This window comes from Dendrobium catenatum, unplaced genomic scaffold (genome assembly GCF_001605985.2).
Source record: "Dendrobium catenatum unplaced genomic scaffold, ASM160598v2 fragScaff_scaffold_1282, whole genome shotgun sequence".
In the NCBI taxonomy this organism is placed as follows: domain Eukaryota; kingdom Viridiplantae; phylum Streptophyta; class Magnoliopsida; order Asparagales; family Orchidaceae; genus Dendrobium; species Dendrobium catenatum.
This window is the reverse complement of record NW_021319744.1, coordinates 902,732-923,343: the sequence shown is the minus strand read 5'-3', so window position 1 is coordinate 923,343 and position 20,612 is coordinate 902,732. Positions and strand designations below refer to the sequence as shown.

Sequence of the window (20,612 nt, the reverse complement as noted above, 5' to 3'; positions counted from 1 at the left end):
TTACCTAAGGGATTGAATAATGACATAAAACTATTTGTCGTAGGTGGAGTATCATTGCCTAATGTCGTTCAATTTCTCCCTGAAATAAGCGACTGGATGTCCTTCTTGGGATAAGACTCCACCAATACCAATGACTGTAGTCTCATAACCGAGGCTTCTACCATACATTTCTCGATTTCTTTGAAGGCTTCTTTAGACAATCCGTTATCACGGCCTTCCTAAAACCATAGTGTCGGATAGAGACGTTAAGTTCACTAGCTCTTTTTGGAAGACTTTATGGCACAAAATGGGTAACAAACTCCAATTTTCCACTATAATGGCAGAAAATCTTATTGGGTTCTGTTATTTAATATTTTTCAAATCTGGTTGCCTTGTTGGGTGCAGTGCTGGAGGTTTTCTATTTTTTGAAGCATATCTGCGTATGGACCATATGACTTCTATAAAAGTATAAATTTGTTGGCCTCTCACCTATTCGGGTTAAATATTATTTTTTGTTTTCTATTTTATGAAACTTATGGCTACTGTAATGAGTGTAATCTAAGCTTCTGATGCTTAATCAACTCATCTGTTTGATGAATCAAGATAAAGGCTAAAGGGTATAGCTATGAAAGCTCAAGCAATGATGAAAAACTTTTTAAATTGAAAGTGATTGTCATAATGTGTTGGGAATAATTTGATTAATACTATATTACTATTGCAACCGGGTGGCATTTGTGTTAGTTTAAATCAAGAGCAGATACTTTATTAATTCATTGATACTGCATTAACTTATTAAGTTTAATGCAAACTACCGCCTTGGATGATAATAGATAGAAAACTCAAATTTTTATTATTTACTCATTTGAGTTACTTCTCAAATGTGTTGGAGGGTTTACCTGAGCTATTTGAATAAAACTTTCTAGTTATACACTTATACAATCTCATTATTTAGAGTTTAATGATTTTTATTTATTTATTACTTTTAAGCTTTAAGTGTTTAACCATATTTTTTGGCAGTTAATTCAAGTTGGAGTGTAGGGCAATACAGGTTTAATGATATCTTGATTCTTCAAGAGTTCAAGTTGAAGTGTAGCATTATAATTTGTAAAATCTAAACAATTTAAATACAAGTTACAAGTTTTTTGTATGCATTACCTTACAAAATTTCATTCATTTAATTGCAAATTAATTTTACAAAGTTCAAATTTTTTATGCATTTAATAGTTTTCGGGTCGGGTTGAAGGAACCCGATACGGGTCAGCTTCGGGTTCGGGTTCAGAAAATCGACCTGAAACCTGAATAGGGTAGGGTCAGAAATAGCTGGGTCAAAATTGGATTTGACCCGAACATGACACGTAGACACAAATTGACAGTCCTAGATAAAACCAATTATATTAAGCCTAAATGCATAACATATCCTAAATTTTATTTAAAATAAAACAAAAATAATAATCTAAGTTTGCAAGTTAAGATAAAAGGGGAGAAAATTCTCCGACGATTAAGAATGGTTAATCCAATTTGCCCTTGAGGGAAAGATGATTGTGCCTAGAGAGCTGTAGATGAAAGGAAAAAGAGGTTGATGAGAGAATGGGCTTGCAAATCCGCAACTAAGGAGAAGAGGAGTTGTGGCATTTGGGTTGAGAACTTAAGACTGAAACTCTGAAATCCTCAGCCAAGGAAGAATGAAGGTGTGGAGGAGGTTCTTTGATGTTGGCTTGTAGGCGATAGAACATAGAGGAAGGGATTGGCAAGATGTTTGATCAGTCAAATGAGAAGGGCAGGTTCAAGGATTCTTGGCGGCTGTAAGGAGTCAAGGATTGAGGGGGGAAGCAATGTCGTAGCATCTTTACATTAAATTGCAAGCATAACCAACAAAGAGCAAAAAGAATAGATCAAGAGTGACTAAGACGGCATCACAAGGTTTAGGAAGGAGGCAAGCAGAGGATCTTCATGAGATGGGTTAGGCGAATCCAACTCGTACAAGAGTTTAGTTTATTAGGTTCACTACATATTACCTCCTTGCTATAATTTGATCCACAAATTCATACATTCTTCCTGAAATAGTTGTGGATATTTTGCAATGATCTTTTCTTCGATATCCCATGTTGCTTCTCATTCTGGTTGGTTCATCCAGAGAACCTTAACAAAAAGAATAGATCAACATTGAAGTTTTCAAACCTCACAATCAAAAATACACTATAGTTCCTCTTCATAACTCAGATTGCTTATGGAATTACATGTGGCTTGAATTGTATTATATGAGAATCATTGTATATGTATCGCAATAATGACACATGGAAAATATTTGACACTCCTACAAGTCTCGATTGCTCCTTAGGTGTTCCTGCAATGTTATGATGCCCAATGGCTACTCCTGCACCTGGGATATTAAATATTGAGGAATCTCTTTCTACTTGGGTTCCATTTTTTCATAAAAGCTATTTGGGGGGATAAGAATCACTATCTTCATCCTGCTTCCTTCTTGATTCCTCATTTATGTCTAGTAAGATCCTCTACCAACTCATTATAAATTGTCCTCCTCCCATCTTGGTAAACATGCACTCATTTTCTCTGATGATAACATCTTATTTTCTCTTTCACCCTTGCAAGTTTTCTTGAGGCCATCCCTATATTGAGATTGTTCAAAGATTCTTATCTGCTATGAGATTAATCGAAGAACTTTTAGTTGGGCTTATTAGTTCTAGTACTATTCTTATCAAATTCTCTCAAAAAGTTCATTATTTAAAACTCTTCTCAAGGAGATCATACTACGTGGATATTTTTTCAATGTGAATACTTAAATGATCACCTAACTTTGATTGTTGCAAGGAACCTTCTGTGACACTAAATTGGGTTACTTTTTTTCTCAATTCTTAATTCACTATTTAAAACAATCCATTATATTTCTCTTATCTCAATTTTTGGTAAACCGCTTCAAAGGAATGTCACTACTGCTAAGCTATATAAGTCATCATTGACTAGGGTCCTAGTTGTAACAAATATTACTATTTTTTATCATGTTGGTGTAACTTCCAAGTAGGTCAGTCTTCCAGCAATTGCTCCTGGATGAGCATAACTAAGGAGTTTCATAATGAAATTCCAACTATTACACCAAAAGGCCCCTCGATGCTTAAGAGTTTAGCTTCTTTTACTTAAGAGGTTTCACAATCTCCCCCACTTAAGTAACTAACATACTCGTAAGCATCTTTATCCCAGAATCATCCACCGGGCAGATAGGATTCTAGAGGTGGCCCTTATAAGTTCAACTGATGGCTCCCAGTTCAAGTGATGGCTCCCATCATGTAACACTTTGTCCTATATAGGGTTCAAGAGATGGCTCCCATTGTGTAGCACTGTCTTGTATAGCACTTTGCCCCCATGTTTTGATTGGTGTATTGCTTTGATACCATTTATAACAGCTCAAACTCTTAACTATCGAGATATTATCCACTTTGGCCTAAGAGCCTCACAGTTTTGTCCTGTTTGTTTAACTTTCATGTAGTCACCCATCCTAGAATTGTTCTGAGATGAGCACACTTAATAGGACACAATGGAGAATAAGGATTCATGTAGCCGACCCCACGTAGTGGGATAAAGGCTTGTTGTTGTTGTTGTTGTTGTTGTTGTTCGGATTTTCATATCAACATAAAACCGACTCAAATTAATCAGGTCAAGATTTCTATCACAAACATGAATTTTTTTAGTTGAATTCATGTTGGATCATTTATTGACACCTCTACTCCAACGTTTATCCAACTTCAAGTTGCTTTCAATGAGGACTTACCGGGTTCTTCTCTTAATGAATGTGACTCTTACTTAGTTGTTTTTTAGGTTATCCTTGATTGTGCTTTTTGGTTTAATATTTTTTCGATTACTTGGCGTTGCGCTCTCACCATTAAATGATTATGTTTTTTTTTTTGAAGTGCAAGCCACTCGTTCTTAACTTCAACTATTTCAGCAAAATTGAAGTACTCTATACATATATTATAGAAAGCATTTAACGTATGGAGCTACATCAGGAAAAAAAACATGATCTGGACTAACAAAGAATAAGTTGTCATCAGAGATATGAACATATGTGGCTGTTTGTGTAATCCGGAAGCTCATAACTACTAAGTAGCGGGAAATTACTCACATTAAAAAAATAAAAAATCATACAAATCATCCAGTAAACTAGAATTTGTTTAGCCTTACCCCCATACAAAGACACGGTCCGAAGAAAAGATGTGTTATCTGCCAGATCATATAGCTCCACTACACCCCTACTACAACCAACAGCAAGAATTTGTTGCTCTGAAGCAATAGAAGCACACATGACATCATCAGTGTTTAACCACCATTCCGCTTTAATAGAATCAGTTTGCTTTAAACCCTTTTTGCTTACTGAACATACAGTAACCTGGCCATGTGAATTCAAAACAACTAGCAGCCTCAGTGGCAATGATAGTTCGAGCTGCATAATTGCAGAATTTCCAGTAGAATTGGGAACTGACAATGGAATACAAGCATTTCTATTCCTACCAGAGGATATGTTTGCTAATGAATGAAATGTTGCATCTAAACTGTTGGGACTGCAAGCATGGCTGCAGACTTCAAAATAACTAGAGAACTGAAAAAAAGAATTAAATTTGTCATGAAACTTTAAAAGTTAGAAAAAGAAATCCATATTTGTAATACTTAATAGAAGGTAACAAGATCTCCAAGGATGTAATCATATTTATACAGGATGCAAAGCAAGTCCGATATTAACCTCTGCATTCCAAGTGACAAGTTGTAAATGTCCATAAGAAATTCCAATGAGAATGCTTTTGTTATCACAGACAAAATTGCTCCTGGAAAACAAGGGAAAAAATGGTAAATGAAAAACCTCTGAAAAACTAAAAGAGTTCCATACGTGGTCCAGTTTTTCTCTGAAAATAGGGTCTTCTCGGTTATGACTAGAGATATATTAGCAAGAAACAAACCGCTGGGTTGTTTACCCCCCCAATTAGTAATCTCTTCCCAGAAAATTGGACCTTGTATGATGGGGACATCATATTTCGACACGTGTACCATCGCTGACGCCGGAAATCGACGGCCACGATCATGATATGTATTTTCATCATTTTATGTAGTAGTTTATTTTTATTTTATGTTTTTTCATTTTTGCCCTTATGGGTATTTAGTCTCTATTGTAGTCCAAGGGGCATTTTAGTCTTTTGTTTTCTTTGTCATGTTGAGGCCTATTTATATGGCCCTTTTCTCATGTAATAGTTAGTTTTGATGAAATGAAAATTTTATTTTGAGTTCTCTTTGTGAGTTCACCCTCCTCGATCTCTTAGTGAGTTCGTAGGAGAAGCTAGATCTCTTTGTGAGTTCTAGGTTTTCTCGTTCTACCATTTTCCTTTATTTCTTTTGGTCAATTCATCATCGTGGAGATTCGGATTGAAGCACTTGTGGAAAATTGGAATTCACTCCTTGGATCCTTATATTTTCCATACTTCTTCCTCTCCTTGGATCCTTGCCGCCGCCCCTTTCCCCTAGCCAAACCGCCGGCCAGCCTCCCGCCGACTAACCCAGCACCCCATCCCGCCGGGCTGTAGGAGCCCTCCCGCCGGCCAATCCTCCATCCGGCCACCCGCCGGCCACCACCAGCCCTTCTTCCGCCGGCCACCCTGGATCCGTACCGCCGGCCCCCATTTGGTTTCCCTTTGCTAGTTTGAATTTCATCCTTTAATGACTTTCCTAATTAATTCACTTAAATTGGGGAATTAATTAAGGGAGTTACAATTTTTTGAAATTCAAATTCCCTCCCAATTTTTTTTCAAGAAAGGAGTTACATGACATAATTAAAATCTGAAATCTAAATTTCAGATTTTGATTAATTAATCATGGTCCCTACCTATTTAATTCCAAGCCTCTCTCTCTCTCCCATATGGCCGGCCACCTTCTCCTACTGTTTCTCTCTCTACTTGCCACCTCATCATCACTTAAACACCTCTTTAATACCCCTCCTTCTCAAGTTTAATTTCAGTTTTTCCAGGATTTTAATTTCAGATTTCAAAATCTGGAATTTGAAATCAATTCCTCTCTTCCCCCTTGTGAAAGAATCTGAAATTAAATATCAGATTTCTTCTCTCCCCCCCCCACCAAATAACTTCACCCTCTCTACTTCCACCCGCCACCTTCCCCTTCTCCTCTCCTTTTCGGACGCCACCTTAGTCCGGGCAATGGTGCATGGTGGATCCCGAAGTGGATAGTGGTTTAGTACTCGACGTCTACGGAAGTATTCATATAACACTCTCGCCATTCTTCGACGTTGAGTTTGGATCCGACGACACCGTCGACGACTATTTGAATCGCATCCTCCCTACGCTCGTGGATGTCGTAGACGAACAATTTGAAGACTACGATTGGACCATCCGCGGACACCCACCGGCCTCCTCCCCGGCGACAAGTCCCCTCTGCATCACCTGTCTACTAGTGGCATCGCTAAGCCTACTTACAATTCTCCTCCGCTAGCCACCACTTTCAAAACGAGTGACGGACCTCCTGGTGAATGATCTAGATTTTAGATTTGGGGCTTTGTTATCATTAGCTATTTGCATTACTTCAATATTTAGTAGTTATTTTGCAAGTTACCGTAATCTCTACATGTGATCTATTGCCGTTGCTAAATTTCTCAACCACAAATTCTTAACTCAATCTTGAGCAAGCAAAGAGTTAATTATTAGCAAGATGAATTCCATCGCTCTTATTAATTTCCCAAAGGCAATTCTTGTTCATTGCATGTTGTTTCACATCATTGTAGATATGGAAGAATGCCAAAGATGTCTTCAATAAGGATGAATGATAGGAAAGATAAGTGTATTATAATATAGAAACAACCAAAAATATTGTTTTGCAGCAGAAACAAATTATACCCAACAGATATACATTCAAGATAGCTGAAGCGAAACATTTGAACTACGTATAATAAAGAAGAGAACAAATTGAAGGGTGACTGAAACTATAAGAGCTTAATAAGATTATATTTGCTTTAACCCATATGAATATGTTGAACGTTTGTTCATTCAAAAAAGGTAGTGGGTATGGTTTAGGTTTTGACTTTCTAAGATCTAGAGTTCCCTGACTTACAATAAATGACACCATCAGTGACTTCAAATTATTTCTTGCAATGTCAGAATAATGTCCACAAATTTGATTACATTTAATAACAAGCAAATTCGGATTTAATTAATAATTGTGGCCATCTAAAGTAGGATAAAAATAATATTAAGCTCATTTGTTCATGATAAACTACATTTAGCAATTTTTTTACCGTCATTAACAAAAAGGATGACCTAAATTTCTTCCAGTGTCCATTTTGTCCCCTTCATCTTTTTAGGTCTGTGCATGAAGTCAATCCAACATGAATTGTTTTGCGGAACAAAGAAATCCCAAATAGAAATCTGCCTTTGTTTTTTTCAACCAAATCTTTTACTTGAGTGCCATAAATTAAAAATGCAAGTGAACGAAGAGATAAAGTAAGAAATAGCATTATAATAGGAGATATTACAGGAGTTGTCGACATTAACAAGTATTCAAAAAGATGAACAAAACACCATCATTTTATTTGGATTCTTCCAAGCTGATTGCACACAAGATTTTCTCAAAAACCAAGCGTAAAACATGATATTAGTCATTTTGCATGGTAATGCCAATGTTGATCAAAATGGTCGTACTGATCATTTAACAGTTATACAAATCATTTAACTAAATAAAATTTTTCAAAGCAAATGCTATTATTTAAAATATTAAATTTGTGGCTAATTAACTAGTTATACCCTTAACTTTTTTTTTTTTTTTTTTAATTTTTTAGTTATACCCTTAACTTCATGGTAAGTTAGTTACAATCATTTATTGATTATATTTTTCAATTAGGTCTCTACATAACCATTATTATATGATCGTCTATCATTATTCTAAAACCTCGACAAGGCCCCTTTCATTTGATTAAATCTTGTTTTATATCTTAACTATTAACAAAATTGTATGCCATAGCATGCACAATAAAAATGTCTTCATAAATATGAAATTCATCATTATAATTGTTAGTCTTATTCTAACTACTTTGGATCAACTTTATGAACCCATATTCAGAGGTCATTCCTATTGAGTCTTGGATGGAACGCTAATTTATTTTATTAAAATCCTATTGCACAAACAATAGCAATGACAGATTGACTACCTCTTCTCCAACCTAATTCATCCCCATTAATTTTCCCAACCCATCTTATTGGCGTGTATCCTAGAAGAGGTAGAGTTGCTCTTAGACATAGAGCCCTCATCCATGCTCTTAGCATTCACACAACGCACGTTGCGCTAGCAAACTATTTCCTGTAGTTTATTCTATCCTCGCACTTTGCCTCTCTTGTTGTGGCAACGAGCCGAAGCCTTCATCCACCCTTTGATTTCGTCTCATCGACGCATCTAGGAGCCATTTTGTGCAGACCTGCCTCCAACTACCTCTAGCTCAACCTCCCAAGTGAGTCTTGAGGTAGCACCTTGCTCGTTTCTACTAAGACTCATCATGCATGCTTATCATCCCATTGCCCCTCGCTCTGTTACTCTGTGCTCATTCTCCTTTCTCGTTCTAAACCATGTGTCATTGGTGACTTCAATGCATCCCATTTCTACCTTTTTTTTAGAATGAATTTCATCTCACTTCCTGGGGCTTCTTCGCCTCCTTCGTAGGTGCTTCCAGAAGTTAGGGTCAAGGCAACGCCACGTGCTTCATCTTTACAACACCACTCTGCCAATAATCACTTGGTGGTCAAATATCAATCTGCTCATACACTCTGGATTTCTCTGGATGTTGGTGTTTTTCCTCAAATCTTTTGTTCATCATTATTATTAGGGCTAAATGTTCTTTGAAGCCATATCCAAATGACCATTCCCTTAACTCTTTTAACATAGCATGATGTTGCTAAACACAAGATGCCTTCTACCCTTAATGGTATACCCGTTTTTATTTTACAAAGGCTAACATCTTTTATTATGTGGATTCTTTTTGGTTCACTTTGATTGATAAATTTGCCTTTGGCTACCCAATCTTGGAGATTATTTGTTCTTTCATGTATAATCTTCGTTTGATTGATGATTTCTCTGCTGGACTTCTTGAAACCACCACATGCATATTAAATTAACTTTGGAAGCAGATTATTCAATTCTTTTATCTTGGTGTTCATATTATGTGAATTGTTTACATATGTGTGTTGAAGTGATCTACATATTTTCATACTTCTATGGAGCGCCAATCACTATAATTTGAGTTATTTTCCACATCTTTGTGTCCACTATATCAATCAATCAACATTATACTCTTTGGAATTGATTTTGTTCAAATGCAAGTGGATGATATTAGATGATCTAGTTAGGGGAGTAGAAGTATTAGATATGGCCTATATTAAAAAAGGTAGAGGTTGACCCAAAAAGACATGGTTAGAAAGTATTAGAAATGACCTTTTTATTATATTTAAATGAAAAATTGGCTCTTAATATGACACAATAGAGAAAAAAGATTCATGTTGTCGACCCCTAAAAATGAGAAAAATCACAGGGTCTAGCCCAGTTTGAATGAATCCACTAGTGTTTGTAGTTGATTACAAATGAGGCCCTTCATTGGAAGAAAGGTCATGGCTTCATATAAAAAATATACATTATATAGAGTGTGTTAAATTGTGGAAATAGGAAGAATCACTGTTGGCGTGTTCGCTTGGCTGGAATGGCCATAGTCGGTGGGCGACAAAGGTCGGAAGGACTGTAGTCGATGGGCGATGTTAATATTATGTCTACTGTCACACCCCAAGTATATTTCAAAGTTGATTTAGGAATCCTTTCCAATGCCTTAAGGTGCATCCTTCCTCTCTTCAAATGAGCCCAAAACATTTGTAAGAAGGTAGGAAGCTCTCTTTCTATGACCCAAAGGTTGTAGGAAAGATCTTCTCATTCTCCTAACCTAAATTAGGAGAGTGTGCATCATTCTTTGAATGTCAAATGTTCAAGGAACCTTCAAGAGTTTGCAACTCCTAAGTTGCATCTCATTCTTCTCCATCCCTCCAACCCAAATTGGAGGAATGAATCCCCTTTTTGAACACCAGGCGTTCAAAGAAACTACTCCAATTTGCAACCCCTAAGTTGCACTTTGGGCTACTTCTTTTCCTACAATTCTAAATTGTAAACCCATGTTGAGTGAATTAGACACATGAAAGTCACCTATTTGTTGAATCAAAATCAACAAATAATTCAATCCAAAATCATTTATTTGTTGAACCAAATTCAACAAATAATTCCATAGCAAGCAAAGGAGAAACTCCTAGCTTTCTTCCATTCTCCTAAACCTAAATTAGGAGAATGTATTCCCCTCTTTGGACAACAAATGTCCAAAGAACTCTCTTTGATTTGCAATCTCCAATTGCATCTCCCCTTCTCTTCTCTACAAACCAAAATCGTAGAGAATTTTCCCTCCTATAACCCAAAAGTTGTAGGAAGATATTTTCATTCTCTTAAATCAAGTTATGAGAATGTATTTTCCTCTTTGAACATCAAATGTTCAAAGAATGTTCATGGGGTTGTAGCTTCCAAGTTGCGCCCCTTCTCATCCATTCCTTTCCTCCAACCCAAGTTGGATGGAGGGATTCCGTTATTTGGACACCCAAAAATCCATATAACTCTTGATGACTTGTAACCAAAATTACAAGTCATCCCTCTTTTCCTTCGACTCCAAAAAGTCTAAGGAATCCTCCCAACCTTAGCTTAAAAGCTATGAGTTTGATCCAATTCTCCTCCAACTCCAAAGTTGTAGGAGATCCCCCCTCTTTAGCTCCAAAAGCTAGAGGAAGTTTTCCTACATTCAGCCCAAAAGCTAAATGTTGGATCCCTACCTTTCTCTTCTTAGCTCCAAAAGCTAAGGAAATTCCTCGACATGTAGCCTAAAGCTACATGTTGGACACTCTTCTTAGACCTAAAATTTAAGTGCTCTCTTGCATTCAACCCAAATTGAATGATTTTTCTATGACATTTAAAATGCTAAACTCATAGATGTCCTTAGGAATTATCCAATATGCTGAAGTTCATCCTACCCTATTGGATGGATTTCACCAAGTCCTAAGTAAAACCCCTTAGGCAAGTCTATCTTACACTATTAGATAGACATTTCTCTTATCCAAACATTAAGAGAACTCTAAAACACCTAAAAATTACTTAGGTTCCATTTTGATACAATGATCAAGCATCTCCCCCAAAAGGCGGGATGCCTACACCATTGTATCTTAGGATTCATAAGTAACAGGCTTGCCCAAAAGCAAGCATGTGGTTACTTTATGGGTTCTTTATAACCCTCCTAATATGAAACACTTAAAAATCAAATAAAATCTTTAAGTCACAAACAACTTAAAGTGAAATCACCCTTGGATAAAGATTAATCATCTTCATTCCAAAATAAAATCAAAGACCCTTAGTGTGACATGCTACACAAGCCTCACACACTTAGGTGCACAACCCCTTAGGCATGCTAGGATTAGGATTTTTCTTTTCTGCGCATGTGTTTGATGTTGTGGTGTGTTGCCCTTGGATTGTCTGCGTTGTGGGCACTTGTCCTTAAGTGGATAGTGTAGAAATATACTTGTTCTTCTTGCAGGTGGTCATATCTAAAATGGGGGGGGGGCTCATAAATAATAAACTGCTTGCATGACAGGTGCTGCTTAAAACCTCCCAAAGATGTGGCCAATAGGGTAGAAGCAGGTGTTTGGCACCCTAAGTGCTAAACAAAATTCTTAATATGATGCTTTATTGTATAAACTGCTTCTAATCCACTGCAGGTTTGAGTCTTTTTTCTTTTCAAACATGTATTTGATAGAATTGTAATTGTATCAAACTTGTGGGGGTTTAGAGCAAAAGAATGAAGTGGACTAGAAGGATGTACCTGCAAAGGTGAAGTCCAATGTCCATTCAAAAGTCAAAGAGCCTGAAGAACCCCACAAGTAGAGTCTGTAAATTTGACTGGGTTGTATAAGGACAGGCAACTCAGCTGCCAAATCTGGTTGTAATAATGTGGACTCTCTTTACATTTCCTTTCATTTGATATAAATAAAAGCATTCTTTGATTGTTTACGTGGTTGTGCAATAGAAATGCATCTTTTTCCTAGGTTTCTTTCTTTGCTTTTGCTTGGGAGTGGCTTGGACTTTTGCTACGGTAGGCTATTAGGACAAAAATAAGATTTCTACCCATTAAAATATAATTAATCTAAAAATTGATTTAGGCTCCACGATTTTTCTAATAAATAAGAAAGTCTTGCATGACTCCCTTCAAGGGGCCAAGTTTTTAAAATTAAGATAATCACGCATGGCCAAATGTGTTGCATATAGAAAGCTCTCACTTAAGGATTAGATAACAAAAGTCTTTTTCTTTATGAGTCAGCATATGCATACCCACATAATTAGGCATCTTGGCCTCAAAGCCAAGCTATAAGACCTATCTTCTAAATAAAAATAACCCTACCACTCTACATTTGCATTGAGACCGAATAACATGGTTTTAAAAGCGATTAGGGGGAGTTTAGCTGGTAGTCCCTTCCAGGCGGGACAATAAATCCAGAGGTCGGGCGGGTTATGCCTCTTGTGAGGTGTAGCTTGTAAGTCCTTCTTTGCACTCGTTAGATCTAGGTTCGAGACACTACCTGTCGGTAGTCCTCACCTTAGTCTTAGGGTCCGAGGCATGGGTTGATTCCAAATCACCCTATAAGCCCTCATCTTTCGGGCAATTCCTCCAACAAGTGTTGTTGGGATGTAAGCCCCAACCTTTTAAAAAAAATATCAACTTAAACCAAAATTAGGTTGTTAAAGTGTAAAGCCCAACATAGGATAGTTTGGGCACCTCTGAGTTTCCTCTCAGAATCAAGTGCCCCTACTTCATCTCCTTTAGCTTTCATTCCCAAAATCTAATCCTTAGTTGATCAAACATCTTCCTTGAAATTCTAAAAGGACCAAAATCTTTAAACAAGACTTTCATGGATTTTAAAATGAAAATCAACTTTAGCCAACATGTGAATGACTTCAAAAACAAAGAAAACCACTAGTTTAATTAAAAATTTTCCCAAATCAAACTTGGGATGTAATTAACCATAGGGGCTTGCCCCTATGGGACGTTTGTACCCCAGAAATAAATAAACCCCATTCGACCAAACATCGAGTGGGGGAATCTTTGTTAATAATTGTAAATTTTGTTATTGAGTCCATAAGGAAATGATATCTTTATCCTTCGGGGTAATATATCATGTTCTTATGCCGTACTCGATGATAAAGTATGCAATCTGTTCGAGGATACAAAAATTCTCCAACAGTGGGATTAATAAAATTATTTGTTGCTTTGTTCAACTGTATGTGTGAACAAAATTGTCCTAAAAAAATAAATAGTTCTTACTCCATAACAATTGTTAACTTAACAAATAGTATCTATCAATCTTATATTCTTGATAAAAACAACTTAAAGTGTCTGGGAATTTTTTTGCCTCTACTTCATCTCTTATTGTGATTATTGTGATTATTGTGGTATTTCCTGTTTGCATTTGACTGAATCATAAGAAGAAAGGAAATGTATAGCAGTTTTTAACCGTTACATTGCTCTCAATGCGTGCAACTCCTCGTCGAACTTTCTTTTGCAAAACCCATCAATTCACTCAAACGCTTCATCGCATTTCATGTAAGTTCGCTAAACCATTACCTATTATCTCAAATGCAAGATCTTTTATAATTAATTAATTTATTTATTTATTAATATCTATAAATGTTTTTTTATTTTAATTTATTTGTACTTTTTTTTGTTATTGGTGTTTGATGTTATTGATTTGTTTTCTTTTAGTATATTTTTTTAATTATCTATTGGTATTCGATGTTGAGGTCTTCTTTGTGTTCGATATTACTTCCCGCCATTTTCTTATTTTGTAATTTACCTTAAAATAAATCATTTTTAATTGGATTCGGAATCAGCTTGTTTTTGGTTCCAGTTCTGGCTTAATCCTATAAGAAATTTTCTTATATGCAGAGTTTTAGATTTTTATAGATTTATCTATAGGTGGTTTGATTACTACCCATCATAGGCTCGATGGTTGCCATCATGAAGTGAATTGGAGGAAATTGGTGGAAGTTGGGATTCAATTTTTGTTGAAATTATAGTTTGAATGATGAGTTGGGATTATTTAAATCTAACTTTTGGTGTCTGCTTGCTAGGTTTCTTTAATCTACTTGATTTCACATTTCCAAATATTGGAGTTGAAAACAGTCATTACTTGCTTCGTAATTGTAGTTTTCTTGTTGAATCATGTATGCTTCCCTCGCTAAAATTGTGAGCTTCGCTTCTCCCACCCTCTTCTTCTTCTTCTTCTCTTCTTCTATTACAACATTTTTCTTTAATGGGTATTCCCCTTCTCCTTGCTTCGGAAGTCTTGAGCTCGCAGCGACTTAACATATTTCGCGTGAAGATGAGTTTTCAATTTGTCTATAAATAAGCTTCTTCAATTTCAGATATATATGTGTGTTAAGTTTCTGAATTGATCTTATTCTCCTTCATTTAAATAGTAAATTTTGAAAGAATAACGTGAAATAATGTTATTGGTTTTGCAATAAACAAACATGCAACAATTATATAAGAGAATTTGTGTGCATCTTTTTATCTATTCTTCTATATAAATTTAATACCAGTTATGAGATTCAATGCACGTAAGACTTTTTGGTAGCTTTGGGGTTACATCTGGTTGAGTTTAGTCTTTAGGCATGGTGTATTACTAACAACACATCCATTTTCATGTACTAACAAGTGACATAATGAGGAATTAGCGGAAGGAAGAATATTTTGTTGATTATGATTTAAACTAGCTTTTGCTACGTTGTGTGATATTAAGTGTTATGGTCTCATTGAAGCTTGTGATTTATTTAAGATATATACTTAAATATATGCATATGAATTGATTTAAATAATAGGAGATTTATGACTGTGGAAGTAATGAATTTGAATGTTTTGGGAGGATAAAATTTATGATATATTAGTATAGATATATGAATATTTCCCAGTTATTATGGTTTAACAATTGTCGACTCTTCTAAAAGTTTAAATGTTATTAGATATATAAAAAATTTATGCAGTTTTATTATTTTAAGTTATTTTCATCTTATCTTATTTTATGCAATATTAACCCTCAACTACGTGTTTTTAGCATGCTATCCTCCTCAGGAACTTATATTTATCTATTTCTCTATTGTATAGACATGAAATCTTTATCAAAAGTAATCTATTTAGTGCCTTGTAGGTTTTAGCTCCATTTTTGCATTGCACTGTGATACACTGATACACTTATTTGGATATAATCCAAAAAACCTGAATTTTCTTTGAGCTTTTCCATACTCTTTCTTAATGTCAACTTAAGAACCATTTCCTTCAAACAAACTTGAGTTTGGTTCATCTTAGTTTAGTTTAGTGTCGCAAAATACATTGCAGAGATTTATAATAATGATTATAGTAGCTCGATTCGAATCTGAAGAAGACCAAACTCTATATAGAGGAGATAAAGATGACATGATGAAAGATTATGTTTGCCTTGAAAGGATAAATAGAAGGCTTGTGAATATTTTGGATGAAGGTGCTTTTAATTCTATAGAACAAAAAGAAATTGTGGAATTTATCTATGATTTGAAAAATAGAGGAAGGAAGAATGAACTTGGATGTTTGTTCAAATTAGTTCATTTTTTTCTTTTACATTCTTTTATTAAGTTTTTATATATTTTTATTATATTTGTAACATCATATTTGAAACTACCTATATGAACAAATATTAAATTATGACTTCATATTCATATTTATTTGAGTTTTGGCATATATAGTTGCTTATGCTTTCATTAATTAGTTTCTTGATTAATTAGTCTAAAAGTATAACAGTTAGTTTTCTAATCAAATGATATCTAACTCTATTAGCCTTCCTGAATCATTTAATTAATTTAATGTGTAGTTTAAGGATTCTATATATATATATATATATGAAAAATCGATAACAAAAAAGTTTACGCGATGATGATGATATTTTTCATTATTTTTTTTTCAAGTTTGCTTCAGAATTTTCTTTTGGATTGAAGAAATTGGAAGGATTGAAAGTGAAGTCACTGTTCATTTGCTTTGGTCATCAAAATGGTCTCTTCGACAATCTTCTTCACGCACTACACTACTGGTCCTCGTTGTTCTCATGTTATCTTGCTGAAGTCACAACTGTTGTATTTAGTGAGAAGTTTTGGGGGAAGTAAATCACGTGGCAAATACAAATAAAAAAGAGAAAAAAAAAATAGCAAAAAAGAAAGAACAAATTGAAAAATCTATTTGTTTAGGTATATATAATGATTTCATTTTCATAGAAATTATTTCAATTCAAATAGTTTTTTTTTTCTATTTTCTTCACGTAACAATTGCTCAATTGCTCTATTTCGCGACTCAACTTTATAATATACTTTTTATTTTAAAATTTTATTCACGTGCACATGGTGCACGTGCATTTTACTAGTATATATATATCATAGTAAACAAGGGAAGTGAATTAAAAAATCAATTCATTAATAAAAAGCAAATAACAATATTTCATATATGTTGCGTTCCAGAATATTCGCGGCGGTAGAAAAATTTATAGTTTAACGTTTTAGCTTTGTATGAGGATCCAATACGTATACATATATAAGAAAGAGAGGGTGGAGTGTTCATAGGAGACCCCAAGATTTTTACATGAAAACCCCTAAAAATGAGAAAAATCACGGGGCCTAGCCTAGTTTGAATGAATCCACTAGTGTTTGTAGTTGATTATAAATGAGGCCCTTCATTGGAAGGAAGGTCATGGCTTTATATAAAAAATATACATCATATAGAGTGTGTTAAATGGTGGAAATAGGAAGAATCACTGTTGACATGTTTGCTTGGCTGGAATGGCCATAATTGGTGGACGACAAAGGTCGGAAGGACTGTAGTCGATGGGCGACGTAAGTCGGAAGGACTATAGTCGGCGGGCGATGAAGGTCATAAAGACAGTTGTCTGGCAACGCAGGTCGGAAGGACGGCGTCGAGTAGAAGTTTAGTGATGGACAGAAATATAACATTGGATATAAGTCTAACGAATGTCCGACGATAGGTAGAAGTCCAGCGTTGGGTAGAAGTCTGACAGAAGTCTGGTAATGGGCGGAAGTCTGACATTGGGTAGAAGTTGGTCGATGGACAAAAGTCCGGCGTTAGATAGAAAAAATAAGCCTAAAAAAAAATAAGAAAGAGACTATCCAACCCTCAATCAAAAGCAAAATCAATTATTACAAAATTTGAAATACCAAAAAGAAACAAACTGCTGCTGATAACTCTGCTCCGGAGGTGATGGCCCACCAAACACTTCTGCAATACCTGCTGAAAAAGACAACGAGTACAACAACAACAACAACAACATTAAGCCTTTATCCCACTACGTGGGGTCGACTACATGAATCCTTTTTCTCCATTATATCCTATTAAAGGTCAAATTCTCGTTTAAATCTAATAAAGAAATGTCATTCCTAATATTTTCTAACTAAGTCTTTTTAGGTCTGCCTCTACCTTTCTTAACATAAGTCAAATCTAATACCTCTACTCTCCTAACCGGGTCATTGGAAGGCCGCCGTTTTATGTGACCAAACCATCTAAGGCGACTCTCTGTAATCTTATCTTCTATTGGAGCTACTCCAACCTTTTCACGTATATGCTCATTTCGTATCCTATCTCTAAGGGTAAAGCCACTCATCCACCTGAGCATCCTCATCTCTGCCACACTTAACTTAGTATTATGCTTCTCTTTTAAAGGCCAACATTCGGCACCATAAAGCATTGCAGGCCTCACTACCATCTTATAGAATTTTACCTTAAGTTTGAGGGGGACTTTTCTATCACACAAGCCCGATGCATTCCTCCACTTCAACCATCCAACTTAAATTCTGCTGATAATATCCCCATCTATTTCACCATCACTCTGAACAATAGATCCAAGATATCTAAAACGTGTACTCTTATTAATGACTTGATCGCCCAAAGTCACAATCCCCTCACTAGGTCTATTACTACTAAAATTATATTCCATATATTCCATTTTAGATCTACTCAAGCGAAAACATTTAGTCTCTAATGTTGACCTCCATAATTCAAGTTTACTTTCAACTCCCTCTCTAGTCTTATCAACAAGAGGAATATCATCAGCAAAAAGCATGCACCAATGTACATTCTCTTGTAAATGTCTAGTGAGAACATCCATGACTAAAGCAAAAAAGATATGCGCTTAAGGCTGATCCTTGATGTAACCCAACTGAAATAGGGAAATACTTGGTCAAACCACCTTGTGTTTGAACACAAGTAATAGCTCCTGCATACATATCTTTAATGATTTGAATATAAGCATTATTAACTTCTTTCTTTTCAAGAACTCTCCATAGACTTCTCTTGGAACTTTATCATATGATTTTTCTAAATCAATAAATATCATATGTAGATCCTCCTTATTTTCTCTATATTTCTCTATCAAACCTCTTAATAAATGTATGGCTTCCATAGTCGACTTACTCGGCATGAATCCAAATTGATTTTGAGAAATATTAGTATCACGCCGCAACCTATGCTCCATAACTCGCTCCCATAGTTTTAAAGTATGACACATTAACTTAATTCCACTATAATTCGCACAATCTTGTGCATCACCTTTATTCTTAAAAATAGGAATTACCACACTCATTCTCCACTCATCTGGCCTCTTTTTAGTCTTCAAAAAAGTATTAAAAAGTTTAGTAAGCTAAGAAATTGCTTCATCTCCTAAGCACTTCCACACCTCTATTGGAATATCATCAGGTCCAACAACTTTTCCACCCTTCATTTTATTTAAAGCCTCTCTAACTTCGATTTTATTAATACGCCGATAAAAAAAGAAATCTTTATTTTCATTTAGGGTGCTAAGGTCACTATAGTCAATCTTATTTTCACAATTTTCGTTAAAAAGTTTAGCAAAATATCTCATCCACCTTTGTTGAATATCATCTTCTACGAAAAGTATTTTTTGATCTTCATCCTTAATACACTTCACTTGAACTAAATCCTTACTACTCCTATCTCTTTGTTTGGCTAACTTATATATATATCTTTCTCCCTCATTAGTATCTAATCTATTATATAAATCACTAAAAACTAAGGTCTTTACATTATTGCTTTCTTAGATTCCTTACGAGCCTCTTTATATCTTTCCTAATTTTCAAAATTTTTAAAATTAAATCAATTTTTATAACAAATCTTCTTATTCTTAATCTTTTCTTACACATTTAGATTCCACCACCAACTATTTTTACTATTAGGAGCTTTCCCTTTGATAGTACAAGTACATCTTTTGCAATATTCTTAATATCACTAGATATTTTTTTCCACATAACATTAGCATCCTCATGCACAGATAAAATCTTAAAATCTAAAATCATACTCTCAAAAATATTTTTGTTAATATTCTTTAAATGCCCCATCTAATCCTAGAATATCGTTTTACTTTATTTTTTATTATGTCCCTTTATCTTAATGTCCAAAACTAATAATCGATATTGGGTACATAAATTTTCACTCGAAATAACTTTACAATATTTGCAATCTAAACGATCTAATTTTCTTATAAGAAATTAATCAATCTGGGTTGTACTATATCCATTTTTATAAGTGATGAGATGCTCATTCCTTTTTTTTAAAGGTATTAGCAATTGAAATATGTTTGAATCCAATTATATATTCAAACATTGAAGGGGAATAAAAAGATTTTGAAGAAAATGTTAGCTGATTTTAGGTTTGGTGGCTGCGAGAGGGAGCTGGGCTTTTTGGTGGTTACGAGAGAGGCAAGGGAAGGTTTAGAATGAAGCCCTAGGTTCCCTTCTTCACCTAAAAAGACAAGAGTAAGGTGACAAGGATGAAAGGATTTCAAAAGGTGGAGAAATTGCATGATTTGTGTGATTGGAGAGCGGAATGAGGCACGAAACGACAGTTGTTTTGTGATTGGTTGCGATCTTGGTTAAGGAACGAGAGGGTGTCAATTCTTGTGCGGGAAAAAATGAACTGGCTCGGTTATAACATATACAAGCTAGTTCTAGTTGATTAAGCCATAAGTTTATCACTTAACAAGATATGACCAAATGATATGATGTCACTTCTATAAAAAGATAGGTTTGTGTAACCATCAAACAAATAAAAATACACTTTAGCAACCAAAGTTAAGAAAGCTCTAAATTAATGAGATGTTTGATATTAATTACAAAAGAAAAGAATTAGTTGTTAATTTTCTCTCCAATAATTAAGAGAATTTTTTTTTTCATATCTTTAAGTCATTTTAGCGGTTGAAATTTTTTTTTTCACTTGAATATGTAATACCTTTTTAAAATGTCATTAACATCCATGATTTGTTCGGAAGGAAATTCAAAGCGATGTAATTAATAAATCAGTCAGTTTCAATAGTTTTAAAAAAATACATTAAGCAAAATGCTTTTGTAGGATTTTATAAAAGCCAAGTTTTATCGTACACAATATTTATGCTATTTAAGCTTTTGTTGTATGC

General features: G+C 34.9%; 1 protein-coding gene across 1 annotated transcript in view; it reads left to right on the top strand.

Moving 5' to 3' along the window:
• Positions 1 to 6,195: 6,195 nt before the first annotated feature.
• The window catches only part of LOC110108339 (protein JINGUBANG), a 30,768-nt gene continuing 16,351 nt past the window's right edge, over positions 6,196 to 20,612 (top strand). The window contains exon 1 of the mRNA XM_028699416.1: positions 6,196 to 6,415. Coding sequence (XP_028555249.1) covers positions 6,196 to 6,415 — 220 coding nt within the window. The remainder of the gene's footprint in view (positions 6,416 to 20,612) is intronic.